A 19,181-nucleotide genomic window follows, 5' to 3' on the forward strand; every position below is an offset into this window, starting at 1 on the left:
GCCGAAAATATTGACAGGTAACAACTGACTTAAGGCTGTCATCTATTTTGCATTATAGATGCCATCATAATACATTATAACGGTCAGTAATACAACAATTTCTATTGACAGTCATAAGACATAATAGTGTTGATTATGATACTTCATAAGCACCAATGAAGCTCTCCTCTATAATGCACTATACTGGTCAGTAAAAGAATTTATACAGCATAACAGCGCCTTCTATTGACAGCCATGAGGCAGTATAGTGATGATTATAACACTTCATAAGCTCCAATTATAGATTAAAGCTTCATAAAGCATTCATAATGCATAATAAACCAGGCTACAATGTGTTATGTCGTTTTTATAAATGTTTATACCCATGATTAAACTGCTTTAAATGCATTATAATGTGTTCATAGATTCTTACAGTATAGACGCGGCATTCATAGGAAGTGTTACCAGCTGACTTTCTGGTTCTATTAAGAAAACATTTTTAAATGATATGCATTGTTATAAAACATTGCATATTATGATTTAATGAAGTTGGGACGAGGCAGTAGGTGCTGATATGGAGGGGCCATGGTATTATAAATGCAGAAATGCAGCACTGGCAGGTTGGGATGATATCCTGGGTCTGGAGGCACTCTATGGCGGGGGTGCTGCTGCAGGCCTGGGGGCTCCACGGAGGCTGGAAGATGAGCCTCAGCACATTACCATTAATCTGCTAGGAGGTTGGGGGGGGGGGGGGGCGGCGCACACGGGCGTGCAGCTGTGGAATGCGGGACCTCTCACATCTGGAGCATCTCCCCGGCATCCCTCCCACACAGGCAGAGCCCCGCCCAACACACCCGCACCCCGCGCACCACCCCTCCACTCAATCCCCATTCGACAGCTCTCTGACCTCCCCCTCCCGCCAGGCGCTATTCAGGTCCAACCCTACCATTCTAAATTTATACAGTCCTGACTCTCACAGGGGGCTTTGCTCTTAGGTCCAGATACTTGCAAACTTCACGGGGTTATGCAGCACTTTCTCCGAGTTTAGAGCAACTGTCAAATCCTTTAGGGAAGCAGCTTTCTACTCACTTTGTTTCGCTTTATTTACATGATTAAATCATATTGATAATAATTTAGAATTAGGTTACATAGAATTGGCTGTGATGCAGTGAATCACCCTTCAGACTGCTGCCTTGACAGATTCAGGAGAGGTCGTGTAGTGAACAGACACCCTACTCCCTATCTTCCAGATCCAGAACCCCTCATGGATCGGAGGAAGCAGTGCTGGCTCTCCAGTGCCCGGCTGTGTGGTGCCCTGTGACACCGTAACCTCCTGCATGACCCCGCACCCCCACGCAACCGGCGGGGTGTCAGACTTCCTGGGCGTCCCCAGCCCCGGGGGTCACATGGGACAGACACACATGGGCAGCCTGTTCGGGGGACCCGGTATGGGCGCCGGCATCAACGGCTATGACCTCAACATGGACCCCGACCGCAAGTCGTCCAGCATCGCCGCACTGCGTATGAAGGCCAAGGAGCACAGCGCCGCCATCTCCTGGGCCACATGATGATCCCGTGTCATCAGTTTGCGACCCATGGTCCACCTGTTACCATGCCAACCAATCCAAGACAGAGGATGTGAGACGAGACAATACACCCCAAAATCCAACAGCTACAACATGTCGATAAATCCTTCACGATAGCAACAGCCGTTACAGAAGCTACACCCAAAAGTGCTGAGAAAAGGAGACAGGACGCTGACAGAAAGCATGGTCTATTTTTATATCCCGGATTTCTTAGTCCTGCGAGAGATCAGAGAGGCATGATTTGAAGGCTGGCAAATTGACTGGATGCCCTAAAATCAGGTGAGGCAGTGTGAAATGCAGAAAGAAAAATTAATTCCTAAAAAGAAATTCTGGGTAATAAGTCAAAACTAGACCTTTTAGCCAGACCTCACTGCTATGCAACAAATCAGAGCGACGTATAGACAGAAAACACTTTGTGTGCTAGCAAATTTTCCAACGGGTGAGAATATTGTAAGTGTGTTACGGATGTGCTTCACCACTTATTTTCTGGTATGGTGATCTCCTATGCCCTCCTCAAACACCTCCTCCCCCCGCTTACATACCCCGCCCACATGTATTCCCCCTTGACCCAAGCTGGGCCAAACTACAAACATCTTTGAAACGTGTCTGTCTAGCCAGCAGAAGGGAGACCAGTATTGATGTCATGATATTATTTTTTGAGCCTCCCGTCTCTCTGGGCGCACAATCTTAGCGTAGTTGGGGTGATGATCGCGCGCCGACAGCCTATAGTTGCACGTGGAGCTCCAAGGTGGGGCGGGGGGGCAGCTGCATGCCACTGCTCCACCACATCCAATCAAATCCTGGCAGCTGTCACTGTCACTGCACTTCAGGGTGAGTGTCTACACCAACTGAGCTCATGAGGTCCACCTCTGAAAACAAATCCTGGCCAACCTTAAATTTAATACAGATCCATAATCCTTCAAAAATAGGCCCTTATCTTTAATCTTTATTCACAATACTCACACCAGAAGACTAATGCTGCACGGTTTTAAGGGCACTTATTACATTTTTTTCAGTCTGAAATTTTGAACAAAAAAAAAAAGAGGAATTTTTAAAACAGTAACTCAAAGGAGTTCATTTCGGTTCAAAAGGAAAATTCGGCGTTTGGCGTTCTTGCCTTGTCCTTTCCCACATTTCCATTTTAGAAATGGACTCTATGTTGTTTTAAACTGGACCTGAGTGGCTGCTGTTTTGCATAGTTTTTCCCTTTTGCACGTGGCCCCATAGGGATGCCTCTGCGTGTGAGAGTGGCCGGGCCGGCCTGCCGGCCCAGGATCGGGCAGCGGGGCTCTGGGAGCCCCAGACAGGCATGCCGCTTGTTTCGGCCGACAGTCGGGGGAAACAGGAGATTGGCAGGGATTTTAAGTGGACATGCCATTTCCTCTCTCAGCCACTTGCACAGGTAACCTTCCTGGCTCGGCACAGCAGGACCTCAAAGAAAGCCCTCCGTTAGCCTCGGGTTACAGGAAAAGTCCCCCCCCCCTCCCCCCAAAATACTAGAGGGACCCCACAGCCAGGAAAAACACACAGCGGCAGCCTTGAATGCCATCTCGCAGCCTGGCCTGCTCCCCTTCAGACGACTGCAGCCTCAGTCTACCAGTTCGTGTTTTGGCGCGTAGTCACAATATAGTGCGGATTATAAAACACTGACTACAGCTGTCAATATCAATAATATATTTTTTACTTCAGCCACTCTGGTGAGCCAGATCCAGGCTACCGGTTCTTTTCCACAAGTGAAGATGAAGGCGCCTCTCGCTGTTGAACGCTGGTAATAAGTGCTTCCAATAAAGGAAAAGTCTTTTTTTTCCACGATGCAAAATAAGCCGTCAGTCAGCTAAACAAGAGAACGTCAGCTCCTTTCCATTCAGAATGCGTCTCAACATGTGGAACGGTTTGCTGAGCCAGATGAAGGTCTCACTTTTACATAGTGATGGATTTGTGGAAATATATGGCTCCACTTCGCTCTTCCATCCCTGTTTATTTTCACGGAGACTCCGCAGCTGCAGAAGTCCATGTCAGAGCACTTAATGGCGAGCCCTTTCCAACAGTTAGCCTTTTAAAGGGGCGGTTCTTCTGCTTCCTTCAGAGCAGCAGCCTGCAGCTGAAGGAGCCGCATTAGGTTCATGCAACCAATGCAACCTACAAACCAGAACTATAGGCAAAAATTGGGGTAGGATTGAAACTTTGCTGAAAACGTCAGAGGCCTAGTCTTGTCTCTCACCCTCACGGTCGACTTTGAGTCATCTAACCACGCATCCGTCCTGCAACGGTCCTCCAATGTTGACCTCATGCTGCAGCACAAAAGCTGGATCTGTAACAGTGCCGTGTCAAGCGTTGTTAGAACACTGTGATGGGGCTCCTCTTAGGACTCTGTGTGGCAGCCATGTGACAGCATAAGCGTTTGAGTTGGGTGTGCGTGGCCGACTTTTGAGCCAAACTTCGTTTAGTTCTTGGCATGACCTAAGGGAGCCCATTTCAAGAAAAACGCCCAGCATGCCAAAGCTTAGGATCTGCTTCCCGCCCTCCGCTCTCCTCCCTGAGCGCCTAGACGCTCAAGGTCAAATCCAGGATACCTCCCCCCCCCCCCACTATGGGCGCATAGGACAGTTTAGGGTTGAAGCATGGGATCTGCATCATCTCACCCATTTCATGGTTTGAGAAATCAGGCGGGCTCCGGAGGTTTGAGTAACAGCATAACAAGGCTGGCTCATATAGAGAACTGAACCTAAAACCCATATTTACAACATCAGTGCACTGCTAAATAGGAACCACATTTACTCTGGTGTCACAGAAATACAATCAAAACGACTGATCTGGCAACCTGAGGTAAAGAACAGGCATTGTAAGGTCAGGGAATCCAACTGTGCAATTCATTTAGCGAAACAAAGTGACAGCGATTAAAATGGGCGCGGAGAGTGAGACTTTAGTAGCGGGCCTTGCTTTTGGCGATAATTTTGCCCTATGGCCTCTGTTAGCTTCAGAGTGTAACCCATGCCAAGCTGCTCGGCACAAATCGCGTCGCTAACGTGGAAGGCGGTCAAGCGGACAGAGGTTAGAAACTGCTTCAGTCATGCCACCTGTCACGCCTTACATCTCTGTTTAGTGGGTGGAGTCGCATGCTTTCCACATCAGCCGGACAGTTTGCATTTCCTTTTACCCAAGAAAGAGGATTTCCCCATGTATGGAATTTAATTTGTGTAATCTACATAATGCCTTGCAGACCACAGATTACGTCCTCTCTCTCCATATTAATAATAATTACAGATGGCAATTACTTCCTCCATAGGGCAATTTCTTGGCACGTCTTTGCAGGAGCCCAAACAGCTTTCCTAACTTCAGTGTCCTCTGTGCACTCCTCAAATCACAGCACATACCGATAATGCAACAGTGGATTAGGGGTTATTGATAAATAGCCCATAAATAGCCCATAAATAGTCCATCTCTAATAGGGTCTATTTTTGAGAATGCCTATTGATCCCCTCCTGTGAAGGTCAGTATTTATGGGATTTTCCTGGACCAATACAGTGATGTGTCCATCCCTCAATAATAACATACGTGCAGATACCCTGAACACCAGTTTCAAATCCATGACAGTATTTTCCAATGTGTTTGTCATTGTATGAGTACAATCAACAAAATCAATGGAGCATTGTGTCTCAGTTTGGCTTCCTGGGGGCCATAGTGGCTTGGGTCTTAGTGGCAGGAGATAAGTACTCCCACTTTTACTGGTCTCAAAGATAACACTCCCTCTACTGTTCCTGTCGATTTCTAATACTACTGAAACAGGGCAACAGAAGTTCAAGATTAATAATATAATACTTTTTTGTGTGTGCACGTGTGCGATTTCACTATCTTTTTTTGTAAATTTGATTGATATACAGCGGTAAGAAAACAACCCTGGAAAATGTAACTAATTTGTTGTAAAGTATTATTATAATCCATTGTAAGAAGTTTATCTGTGTGCGTTTGAAGTTTTCCTGGGCTAAAATGGAGTTGAAGTTTGTTTTAAATTTGTACATGAACGTCTAAAAAGTTGGCTTTAAGCTACATTGTATTGCTTTTTAAATAATGTTTCACCTTTAATTTTGTCGTCATATATTTTGTGTGAGTTATCGCAATAAGTTATTGCACTTACAAACTGTTTTTAAACTGTAATTTTATTTAGATTAAGACCAGATCTTTAAAAAAATGATTGGGTATTTTGGGCAAAGCAAGAGCATTTTACTTATGTTTCTAAAGCTAAGTGTAAAATTTATCACACAAAAAGAACCATCATGCATTAAAAAACAACTAGAAAAAAGTAGGAATGCAAGAGTGAGGTTTGCCGCATATCCCTAAAATGGTCCCATCATCTGATAGAGTTTATTCCCTTTTGGTTGCCATGGAAACAGAAAAACTACATAATCACGGAGTGATGTCACAGAGCAGCTTTTCAGTTTGTACCTTCAGGAATTGGTCATCAACTCCCCCTGTCCACTGCTCAGTGTATATAAATGTCTGTGTCCCTGGTTCATTCCTGCCACATATTCCCCACACTACACAAGGCGTATTTATGTAAAGTGATCCACTGCAGGCAAACAATCCCCAGTGATTTTGCATGTGAGCGTCATTTTCTCCAGGACTGTTCCCACTAGTTTAGTACTGGACTATTTTTAAGAGTTTGGTTTGTGAGATGGCAGCGCCACGTCCCCCGGGTGTGGGGGGTAGAAGACTCCTATAAACCCCCATGATGGGGCTCCAAAGTGGCCAGCGGCTATGATAAAGATCTGACCTTCAGAGTTCAAGCTGACATGCTCTATTTTTCAGGGGGGTGGGGGGTGGATGGCTATGTTTTATTTGTTCTGTTGTTTATTTCATTTGAATTATTTGCAATTGTTTTCAAAATGTACCAACATCAAAATAAAAAAGTTGTGAGATTTCACATGGTGTCGTCCTTTTGCCCCCCTGCCCATTTTAAAACTGGCTAATCCTGCCCCTCTCAAAGTCGATCATGAAGACCCCTCAAATCCTGTTTGCTTTGGAAAACCTGGGAACTTGAAATGGGATCTGCGAGCCTCCATGAATCTCATGCTAATTGAATTCGACAAAAATACTAACAGCGCCCTTTTGAACTGCTGACATCGTACAGCATGGATTACAGGACAAATATTAACAACAGGTGACAGCCGACCATGGACAACAGTGCTGGAAACTGACTGCTATGTGCAAAGAGTTTTATCGGGGCCGGAGAGGTTCCGAGAAGAAGAGCAGAGGGATGGAAAAGGAGGATCCCACTAGAGAGGCACTGCTACCTGCAAAATCAGAGACAATAATACTACAAACACACAGACGGAGACTCATGACAAGTTATGGGGATAAGCCAGATCTTCAACCGTAAGGCACAATAAAAATCAGACACTGAGCAATGCACCATTCTGATCCACTGAATGGCACATAATGTGATCGTCTTCATGAGGCGTATATGTTTCTTTGGGTGGATGGGTTTAAAACAGCAATATCACATTTCCCCTTCACAAGCGAAATCCGTAAAGTTAAATACATTCAGCCTGGTTTGGGGGGTCTCGTGTCTGTTTAGTACCTCTATTGACAGCAAATCACAGTGCTTCACATTTGGTTTTTTTAAAAAAGGAATTTTATCAGTATAATGTGATTTTCTTGGTGAAAGTCAATGAAAGGCCATAGTATTAGAAACACTGAAATCGTGTGACACACCCCTGGTTCCTATGGGACATGGACACAACGCGTAAAAAAACATATCCAGTATTAAAATGGAGTTATTTTCCAGTGATTTCCCAGAGGAAATTACGTTATGTATTTTTTTTTCTTAAGTCTATGTTCAACAAGACAATCAGTGTCATTAGGAACACGTGGCTTGCGAGCTATGTTTTCTTCCCAAATGGTGCAGATGTGTGGTATTCTAGTTGTAGTACCTCAAATTTCTCATGATATGAAGTCCACTCTTCATAGTTACATGATCTTAGAGGAAGGTCTGAAGCTTCTCATGCATATATTCCGGAACTGTCAAGCAGCAGATGTGGTCAGAGCTGGAGAAAGGAATGAGATGCCCCTATATAATGCACATTAGACTGGCTGTCATTATCATCAACTGCCTGGTCTTATGATCCTGGTAGGGAAGCATTATTGTTGCGCATCCAGCATAAACAAGCATTAAGTGGGCAGCCACTTTAACAGTTAAGGATGTGAACCAGTTTAAGTCACTTTTTAAGTGCCCTGCTATTATACCCATATACAACATGTTCAACCATGTCCCTTCCATCATCCGTCCATCATCCGTCCATCATTCATCCATCATCCATCCATCATCCGTCCATCATCCGTCCATAGAGCAACTGCCTTCCTTGAGCAAAGTAACTGGGATTGAACCTTAGAATGAAATATCCAGTAATAATGGACAAATATATTGACCGCGATAATATAATCAGTAATGAAGATTTATTAATTGATTTTTGGATACATCTGCCAGGTTTCAGAGCCCATCATCATCAGAATTAGAAGCTTTTGCAAAATCAATAATGACTAATAAAAAAGTGTCTTTCCACATAAAGCAGAGAGGACAGGAAGACGTGAAGGCTACCGGAGATCATGCTGGATCCTCCCCAATTCTTGGCGTTCCTTGTCATGCTCAGGACCTGGGCTTTTAGTGCAAAGCTGGGAGAGAGTGGGACGTTCCGGTGAGCAGCAGGCATCCTCCATCAATCTGCCCCCAAACCCCACCCCAAAACACCAGAGCGTGCTCACTTCCAAGGTCAAACAGGCGCTTACGGACTGTCTCAAGACGTGCACGACAAGCGAAAATCCGTCATCCTGTCAAACGCTGCTCCCATTCTTTTCCTGCACGATGTTGAGTTTAGTTGGCTGCGTTATCAGGATTTGGTTTCTGTTTCCTTCGTCTGGAATCTGAGCCTGTCATTTTTCCCCAGACGGGTCGGGCGAGCCAGAGCAGGCGATGGACTGGAACTGGACGCTTGAGGTCCAGGGTTTGTGGCCCATGGGTTTGCACATTCTCCACTGGGTGCCAATTGAAAAATCACTTTGGGCCAAGTGAGCGAACGAGAGAGCCGCCAGACTGCTGAGAGAGCCCAGTGGCTCCAGCGCGCTCCCCAGGACATGTGACTCAGGAAGGAAAGGGCATGGGGATGATTGTTACGGAGCATATGATAGTTTTCAGATGCAAGGAACTAACGTCACTGCAGCCTGGGAGAAATGACTGGAGCAGAGGAGTGGCCCAGAGATGCTCCTGATCCAGCTCTTTGGGAAGCTCCTAACTCTCTACTATGCCAGATTAAGATGTCCAGATAAAGAATGGCTTGTCAAAGGTGCTCTTCTGTGGGATGAGCCCAGAAACAATTATTATACATTGCCGTGTCCTCCTATATCTCCAAATACACACCTACTATTGTGGAAATTCAGCTCGACATCCAAGAATAAATGCTAACAAATGTAACCCTATTGAAACGTCAGACTAATTTCACACACTATAAATTTTAAAATAACATTCAACACCTATTGATAAAAGGCTGTTATTAATGAGATGAGGGCAGAGGTGTCAGCCTTCAGTCTGGCTGGAGTTGGGGGAGGGGGAGGAGACCAACTAATGGCCGAATAATGAGCGCAAGGGATAGCGGGGGCAAGGGGTGGTGGTGGGGGGGAGGGGGGGCAGGCTTTCATGCCAGCATGCCCTTCACGCAGCGAAGACTCCGCCAAGCTCATAAAGGAGATGAGTTATGGGTTCTCTGTGCCGCCACAGCCTCATTACCCATATGCAGAGGGTCAGACTGAAGGATGCAAGAGGTGGGAAGGAAGCCGTAACAGACGAAAGTAGGGAGGAGAGGAGAGGGCGGGGGGGGGGGGGCACGATAGTGATGGTTTAGCTCTAGGCAAGTTCGGGGGAACACACCCTATCGGGAAAGGGCATCTTCTCCACCCAGATAAGACAGTAAAAATCCAGCGCTGCTCCACTAGACGGATCTGCACCTGGTCAGCAGTGCTGTGTCCCTGCGGTCGGAGCGCAGGCGCGGGTGTAAGATCAGAGGGGAGTGTTTGCACCAGCCTGTCAGAAGGGGCACATTCTTTGATGGCCAGCCATCTTCGGCCTCCCACTCCTGTGAAGAGTAATGGACCCCAAGGGTCTGGTGTGTACCAGATATGTTAGCACCTCACCCAGTATGGTGGGAAAAAAAAATGTTTTGACAAAGTGGCTTTACTGAAAACCGTCCAACATTCTTTTAACAGCTCCCTGAGTTACACAAAATATCCAAATAAGTGACGCATGATGGGCCACATTCTGCTGGATTCCAGCCTTGGTCTCCACATGCAAGAACTACTGCATGAAACCACATGTCAGTCATTAGTGCAAAAATAAAGAATAAAATGACTGGAGGATCTTCATATAACCTCAACGCTGCTGTGCTGGTGATGCTTGAGTTTTGCTGTTTGTTGTCCACCCAGGTCTTCATGCTCACATCCATCTCATGTGTGTACAGGTAGTTAAAATACTAAATTCAGGAAAAACCCTGGAAGATCCAGGATCAGCATCATAATCACTACTACGAAAGCCCACATTTTTTTCCATTTTACTCAGAAAAAACCACATGGCCATTTTACATCCAAGAGTGAAAGAAAATACTGTTATGTTTTGTGTTTTAAGACTCAGCCATTTTGGTCTATTTTCATTTCAGCAAAAAGCAGTTTCTTTTGACTCTAGTAGGATCTTGATGTCAGGGATACCTTCGTGATTGAGGATCAGGGACAAGAAATCAGTTGGGTTACACTAAGATAACCTCAGCCTCCAGTGATTATGCTGTGTAACTTTACCCCCTACAGATTAGGTAAGGTGGTGTGATACGGCTATGACAACAAGCCACTCCTTCAACTGACCTTAGAAACATCCAGACCTAAATGAGGGTCCGTGAGTCAGTGATAGAAATCAACTTCAAACAAGGTGACAGACGTCTAGGTGGTTCAATTAGAGTCTAAATTCCCCCCTGTCGACGTTCATTTTTCGTTAAGCAGGTCAGGCAGTTGTCACAGGGACTCTCTGATTGTTGTTTCTCAAAGTTAAAGTACCATTGAAAATAAGTTCAACACAAAATATCGTATGATTTGAACAGAATTAATGTTTTCAGCCCATAAATAAATTCAGCACCGAATGTCCTACCGATGCAGCATTCCTCTGCATTTTATTGACCTATTGTGGGTTCATTATCGCCCCCGATAACAATTCCTTCACAGAAACTGATCCAAATCCAAAGATATAAACTAATACCTTATTATGCCTGCGACTAAATCAAAGATGTCAATACCTTGTCTACTCTGGGGATAATCAGGATGGTATATAAGCTATAAAAAGACTACATAAAGCAGCCAACCTTGCTCAGGATTATTTTTTTTTCTGTGTTTGTGAAACATGCAAATTAGCCTTTACGTTAATCTTTAAGTCAGATTTTGAATTTCTTTCTTATTTTTAATCTGTCAGGCTGTGTCTTAGGCCCTTGTTTGCAAAAAATCTCATTTCCTGGCCGGTTCCTGTGTCCCATTTCCTGTTTTCTGCTTCCTGACTCTGAGCTGGTGCTCTTCCCCAGTGGTCACCAACCCTCTGCACTCTTGTCCTGCTTTGCACATTTCATTCTGGAGCCATATGACTCAGCCACAGCCCAAGGTCCCATCAGATGCCAGTTTCTCACGACATCTTTTTCCGGCAGATTCAGGGACCACTGCGTCGAAGACAGCCTGATATTCTGTCTGTGTCCTGTTTTGGATATTTGAGTAAATAAAACACTGCGATGGGTTGGCGCCCCATCCAGGGTTGTTCCCTGACTTGAGCCTGTAGCCTCTGGGATATTCTCTGGACCCCCGTGACCCTGAATAGGACAAATGGTTACAGAAAATGAATGGATGGATGGATGGATGGAGTAAATAAAAGTTTAATTAAGATCCTTTTATAATTATATGGTGCCATTTGTTGTCCTAGTTGCCTCAAAGTGTTCAACAATGACTGAGAAACAATGACAATTTTACAGGTGGACATAACTGCAGTTAAGACACTTGTGGTAGTAGGATTTTTTTTTTTTTATGTCTTTATAGGCTAGTAGCTTTGGACCAGAGTCCATGGACCCCCGAGTAGTATATGAAAGTTCCTTTTCTGTCATAGACACTTCTGCAGGAACATCTAGGCCAGGTTCTGAACAAGACATCTTGTCTGAGATGAATTTGTAAATTGAGTGCTTCTTTAGCATCGATCGCCTTCATAGTGGCAAAGTCGATAGTCTGGTCGGGACCCAAATCCCCTCCTGAGAGGCCTGCTGCTGCTCTCCGGCCTGCTGGCTGTTTCACATGATTACCCTCAAAATCACCATCAATTGTCTCAATGGCCATAAGTGGCTCCAGGTGAGTGGCAGCTAATCTGCATGGCTATGGACAGCATCATGCCAAGCTGTCATCAGCCCTCAGACATCAAACCAGCTTTTCGAAACCAGGCAGCTCAGGAAAGCTTCAGAGCAATGGAGACTGGCACAAGTGGAAGCATATTAATCTTCCATATACAATTTTACACTCTCACAAGCGGCCCCTCTCTGTCTCTCTCTCTGAAGGGCTTTGAGGCACAAGTGAGGCTCTCTTTTACCACAGGGGAAAAAAAACAAAGTCAGAATAGTGAGGTCACAGGGCCAACCTACCCTGTCTGAGAGAATCATATTTCCTCCCTCATACTTGTCTGTGTTTTCAGGGGACAATGAGGGAATCTTTGATGAATCAGGAAGCAACAACATTGATCTAAAAAAGACTGCTTCAAACAGAACAGCTGGCCCGAATAAAATGAAGGCACACAGACATTTTTAAAAGAGACATTTGTGTTGTAGTATAACTGCACAGCCACTTGTCTTTTCTAAACTGCAAGTTGTCTCATCGGTATGATGTCATCAGTGGCAGCCAAGGGCTGCTGACTAGATTAGAATGTGGTACTAGCATAGCAGTCATATCTGCTTATGGGAACTGCTTATTTTCCTCTATTACCCAGTAGAGAGGCTGTGAATTCTTAGAGGTGGCACAAGTAAAGAAAAAAAATTGTCCTGATTGATGCTTTGGATGACTTTTGGGTCTGAGATGTTAGGACTGCTCTAGCATTTTATGCGAAGTGTTTTAACGGTTGTGGAGGCATATAGATTTGTACTCAACAAATTCGCAGCTCATATTCTGATCTCCTGGTAGTATCTGCATGGAAAAAAACAGTAATAATATAATATAATAATGTTTCTCTTCCCAATACAGAACTGTTAGCTGTGGCTTATAGAAGGACCCCGGTTGCACTGGAAAACCCTTCTTTTCAGGTTCAGCCAATTTGTCCCTGTATAGTCTGAAACCATGGAAAAAATGTAAATGAACAAAGTGTAAGCTTAAAAAATGAGAAAGAAGTGATTTGCTGTGCCAGAAGGCTATACCACAACCCCCAAATGAGTGAATGAAAGTAACTATCAGCTGTGAAGAGTGAAATACTTTCCGTGGAAGGTCAAGATCCACAAAATCTATCCTCCAGCTCTACAAATAGCTGTGCGCTTCTGATCCCCTGCAGCCTTTGTGGCGGAGAAGAATAAGAAAAAGATTGCAAGTCACTGAACAAAGTTTGTATGGGTGGTCGGGGTGTGTCAATGAGAGCTCCCTTGAGGAAAGCTGACAGATGCCGTCAGGATGGAGTCTGGTGGTTAAGGGAATCAGAGCTGCTCATCCTGGAGTCAAGATGACTGGCTCAGCTGTGTTTGTCTGTTCTTGTGGGATGGAGGTGTTCGCCAACCCTGGAAGGATGATGACTTTGTGCACATCCTTGTTTAGGCCAGCTGAGAAGGGCTGGTTCTTCTGGCCAACTTTGGCACTAGACATTTTGTTTTACCTGATCCTGACAAACTACGATTTCGAACCCACGCCGATGCCAAGACTCTTGTTAACAGTCTCAATACATCTCAGATTTCAGATTTTGACTTGCATGCCAGTCCCTATATTGAGCAACTCCCAAAGTTGATTTAAGGCCAGTTTCATTGAAAGCTTGGAACAATGATTCAAAATGACACAACCCAGAGGCTGAGAAGAGAATTGCTGGCACCAGATTTCGACTCTAAACTGACAAACAAGCGCAGCTAAGAAAGGCTAAGGCTGCCTGAGACAAATAAACACAATCAGGGATGAAGGCAGGGAGGAAATCCATCCTCATCAGTACTGAGGCCTGTCGCTGATCTCCACAGAAATGCTGGGCTGACCCGTCAACAGCCCTTGTTAATTCTAATGGGTCACAAAGCCCAAGCCAAGCTCCACTGACGTTTCTAATCAAAGGCAACAGTGGGCCATTAGAACACTTCAAAGTGCCCCCTTTGCTGTCTTAATGAAGAAATCTATGGCAAGGATATATTTAATTCCTCCATCCACTTAATTTTCATATTCCAAGCTGTCAGTCAAGGGTCTCCATAAACAAGCTCATACTCAATCACCTTTTTTAAGTTGAATCAATAGATTTAAAGACAACAGTAAATACCGACTAATGTCAGGTCAACCTGACGCATGTCTAATGGTACATAAATTACTTCTCAGTAGGGAAGGGAGAAGGGAGGGAAATTTGTGCATTTTTGTGATTATAAAGGTAAAACCATGGATGGCATGTTGAAGTAAATAAAGGTCATTGGCAGCACCTTCCCAGCGGGGCTGAGGGGACCTGAGGCCTTGTACAGATTACTGGCATCAGCCATTATGAAATAGGGCAGAGAACCCTTTAAACTGACACAGTCACCATTCCGGACTATAAAGGCTTTACTTAAGGGCTGCCTTCTCTAGTCACGCTGGTAATGGCACCGAGTGGCCCATAGTTTTAGGGACAGACTCTTCCCACTAACCATTATGAACTAATTGAGACAACAGAAAGGAACAGAGACATACAAATCAGAGCCCATCCTCTGAAAACACCTTATTTGTCTTTCCATCAACACGTGCCAAACATGCAACGTTAAAGTTGACTTTGCTTATTTTCACAACTTGTTTCATTTAAGCTACTTTTTTATCCCTAAAAAACCTACTGGGCACTTTATATTATCCATTGGGAAGCAACCACCATCTCCTGAATTCAATAAACGTTTTATTGAAGTTTGCTCAAAACATGCACCCAAAAAGCGAAGACATATAAAAAAAAAAAAGAACATTCGAAAGCAATCCGTGTTACCAACCAGCCTGAGACGTGTGCCGTGACCTTTCAGCTTGCCAAACCATTAGCCAAAAACGTCTCTCCCTCAGACTTGGATTACATTAAAGACCCATAAATCCCCCTGAGCAACAGCCTGCACAGCCAGATTAAAGCCAACCATTTCCTCCATAATCACAGAGGAAAAACTGGGAGAAAAAAAAGGTGAAAAGGGAGAAATGGGAGCGATCTGAACTGAACACACACCAACATTAAAAAAGTGCAGCGTCGGCATGGTAACAGAGTGATGGCTTAAGCAACCTTCCCAAACGCTATTCTATTTAATGACATTGGTAAGTGCAGAAGCCCAATTCATGACCTAGTCTTCAGTGTCAGACTAGTCTTCAGCCATAAAAAAAAATAAGCTTTTCGGTAACACTTTACTTGAACCTGTGATTTATAATGCATTATAAATACCTTCATAATTCATTATAACGGTAAGTAAAATAATTAATTAAGCATTACAGCATCTTCCATTGACAGTCACAAGGGGTTATAGGTGTCGATTGTAATAATTCATAAGCTCAATGAAGCTCTCATCGATAATGCACTATAGATACCTTCAAAATGCATTATAATTAAGCAATAACATAAGGAGTGCGGTTGTACTCTAATATATTATTGCTGTTATCTGGTTGTAGGCACGAGGCTGCAGGGCGAGTGCCGAAGATAATTACAGCCGTGATATATTGGAGTACAACCGCACGACTTTGAGTATGTTATTGTTTTTATATAACAGTTCATCAAATAGCACTTATAAGGTAACAGCCAAGACAGATAATACTTTGCTTGATTATTTAAACATTTACGGGCCTCTGCAAAAAAAAAAAATAGTTCCTACCAGCCAACTATTGACTACTGCCAAGCAACACAAACATTCCAATGCAACACAGCTCATTCGCTTCCAACTACTATGCATCATTTAAATTTAAGTAACAGTTCTTAGATACACCTGTAAAGCGGAGTGATACATCTGAAGTGAAATGTCCGAGTGTGGTTATACTCTGATAACAGCTCTCACAGAACACCTCTTTTCCAATTGGATTGCTTGGTCAGAACTAACTGTTGTATAATGGTCGGTATAAGAATTAAGGGTGCTTCATCCTGCATCATAAAAAGTGCATTATAGAGGAGTACTTCATAAAGCATTCATAATGCATAATAAACACAGCTATAATGTGTTATGACTTATTATAAATATTGATAGCCATGTATATAATGCGTTATGAATGCATTATAATGTCGTATGAATGTGTTTCTTAAAGACATAGCATTCATAGAAAGTTTTTTCATGGTTTCTTCTATAGAGCTCAGTGACACTTGGGTCTTGGAACGCACCCAGCACCATCTATTAAAGTTTCAGCTGCAGAATTTAAGCTCTTCTATCCCTCATGCTATTTTTTTAAAATGTCCTGCTACCGCCTGCTATCAGAAAGGAACTCATCAGATCCTTGTTGGCGACCCTTCCATGGGACATCAAAAGAGGCAAGATTACACGTGAGAGTGGATTGTTCTTGTCCTGAGGTCTGTGATATTTTAATTACTTATTTACATTACTGCAGAACATTACAACGTGTGACGATGTGGCCCAGAGATGAATTTAAATCACATTAAGGCAACGAGCGACATGTTGAAAGCATACGCCTGTGCACACCTGAGCTGACCTGCAGTCAAGGCCTCTGTTTTGGGAACTACAGAGCACCATCCGTAGCAGTAACTCTGATAGGGTCTGACCAGACTGGAACAAAGCGAGGGCTGCTGGGAAGGTCATGCTGGTAGATGATGCTTCCTGCCAATATGAGCCTTGGCTGTCCTTACAGGCCAACTTTAATACAACAGACAGTAATGTCCCACAGACCCAAGCATGGATTGAATTGGGCCACATTACATTACATTACCTTATACTGCAGGGACAGCAACTAATCTGGGAAGCAAACATGATGAGAATTATGGGAAATGTTAGAAAATTTGATATCTTGCTGATTTGAATGAATCCAAAAATTTACTATGAAGATCATTCCAAATCCACATCATCATTTGTATGAAATGTTTTCTTTGTTCTGATCTAACCTGGTCCCCTGCTAGCTTTCCATTTCTGGCCTGGTCTTCTTTGAATCAAAAGTATAGTTGTCAACAAGGCTGACCAGGTCTGATCTCCTTAGGATTGGATCATGACCCCTCCCTCCCTCGGTTGTCATTGCCTTGGTGACATTGCAGTAAAGTAGACAGAAAACCACATACTGAGAACATTCACTTACAGCTGGGGCCTCGCTACAGAAAAAAGTCACCCGTAGAGTGAAAGTTGATGTCAGTGATGATGCTATTCAGCAGTATAGTGCTAATCTGATGTTGCATTTTCCCATCAAGCAGCCAGTCAGGTCAACAAATAAAATAAGCAAAATCAAGTAAATAAAATTAACCATATTGTTGAAATGGTAACTTTTGACTCAGATGTTCAAATGTGCGGTGGTAAGATCTGCAAGGGTTCCTGGCTCTGCTCTGGTTTCTCAGTTGCCAGAGCCCTCACCCAGGGCCCAGCTGCATCCTTTGGCATCCATCTGTCAACCCCCAAGACAACAAAAATAAATAATAAATTATCACAAAGGGAAAATTCTTCTGATGTTTAATACACCAAGATTTTAAACACTGAGAGTTAAGGATGTTACAATGATTACATTCAGACTAAACTAAAGGTGACCAGACTAAGAGGTGAGCAGGAATAGGGGAGAAGTGCAATCACTTCAGTCCTGTGGTCTGTACAGTATGCAAGACTTCCACACATAAAACTGATGATATCACAGTACATTTGTTCATCTGAGAGCCTAATAAGACCGCCCCCACCATGACACTAATGATAAAACTGAAATGAAACATTTCATTTCATGACATGAATGTTGCAATAAATAGAACCTAATTTAACTGGAAAACAAAATATTCCCAAAGCCCCCTACAGTCATGTTCAGTAATTTCCATAGAGAGAGTGAAAAGATGAAAAATTGAAAAATCCCAACACACTATTGGAAAAATTGATTTTTTTCCCCGTCCTCTTCAAAGGCATTGTTTGAATAATAAGATTGAAAAAGTGCCTATAGAATGTATGAATAATAAATGTAATTTAAACAGTACATATAAATGTCTTGATGATGGAAGAAGAGGGGGAGAGAGCACAGTCCTGCAATCTCTCTGTTTAGACCTGTGTGACTAAAGTTGGCCAATGTGACAGCTGTATCAACATACCAGATCATGCCAATACATGGATTAAATTTTGGCTGTCATTTAATTTTCTCAGACTTAATAGTAATAAAACAGAGGTTCTCATAATTGGTACTAAAACTGCTTAAGTCAAACTTGACAGTTTTTCTTTAACAATTGACAAATTCATTGTTCCTCCATCCCCCAGGTTAAAAGTCTTGGTGTTATCCTGAACAGTACATTACCTTTCAAAGCTTGTGTTAATAATATAACTCGCTCGGCATATTTTCATCTATCAGTGTCCTGCGCATATCTCTTACATCAAATAGCACTGCTATTCTTGTACATGCTCTGGTTACATCTGACATTGATTACTGCACCGATATTCGCTCTGATTTTACACATAAACTCCCCCACAGCTAGTTCTGAATTCAGCTGCCTGTGTCATTAGCAGAACCCCATCCGTATTACTCCTGTCTTCCAGGAACCTCTTTGGCGACCTACTGTATTAAGATATCATATTGACTTCAAGATTCCGCTCCTTACTTTCAAGGTTCTACGTATCAGTGCTGTGAAACGGCTGGCACACCCCCGCATTCTCTCGCCACTGAGCTGCCACACTAGTCAGTGACACACAAAGCCCGAGCCCATGTGAGAGCAATGCATCTCCTTATTGTGGAAAACCCCAAACACACACATGCATTAAAACGCCACACTGGCAGACCGAGCCCGACTGGACAAGACCAACACGATGCCCAAAACCAGTGCTATAAGGAGGGGAAAGCAAACGGGGGAAAAGAAGCAAAACAAACATGCATCGAAGCTTGTGACTCACTGGGTGTTTCTCAGCGTGTACTTGACGGTACTTGAGTTCTCGTGTACCCGTTTTACGTCATCTTCCATTGCCACAGATCAGTTCCAATACTCAAGAACAGAGGACACAGTACAGATGATGGTAAAAATCCTCAGATGCCGCTATTGCCCTGGCCCAAATATCAAGGATATACTTCAGTTGCATCCTCACCAAATGAGAACAATCCCATGATTCAATGTAGCCCAATTTTGTTCTTGGGAGGCAAGTTAGCAAGACCAATCTTGCAAAGACCACAAATATGATCTTTGTGTTCTTGATATTGAGAAACACCCACTTTGTAGAGTGTATTAAAATGCTTTCCTTGCTTCCTTTTATC

At 43.6% G+C, this 19,181-nt stretch overlaps 1 protein-coding gene across 2 annotated transcripts in view; it reads left to right on the forward strand.

The window, feature by feature from the left end:
* The window catches only part of alx4b (ALX homeobox 4b), a 33,617-nt gene extending 27,131 nt beyond the window's left edge, over positions 1–6,486 (forward strand). For both annotated transcript variants that reach the window (XM_072698182.1, XM_072698183.1), the window contains exon 4: positions 1,230–6,486. In XM_072698182.1, the coding sequence (XP_072554283.1) occupies positions 1,230–1,547 (318 nt within the window). In that variant the 3' untranslated portion in view covers positions 1,548–6,486. The remainder of the gene's footprint in view (positions 1–1,229) is intronic.
* Positions 6,487–19,181: the final 12,695 nt, after the last annotated feature.

This window comes from Paramormyrops kingsleyae, chromosome 13 (assembly GCF_048594095.1).
Source record: "Paramormyrops kingsleyae isolate MSU_618 chromosome 13, PKINGS_0.4, whole genome shotgun sequence".
NCBI lineage: Eukaryota > Metazoa > Chordata > Actinopteri > Osteoglossiformes > Mormyridae > Paramormyrops > Paramormyrops kingsleyae.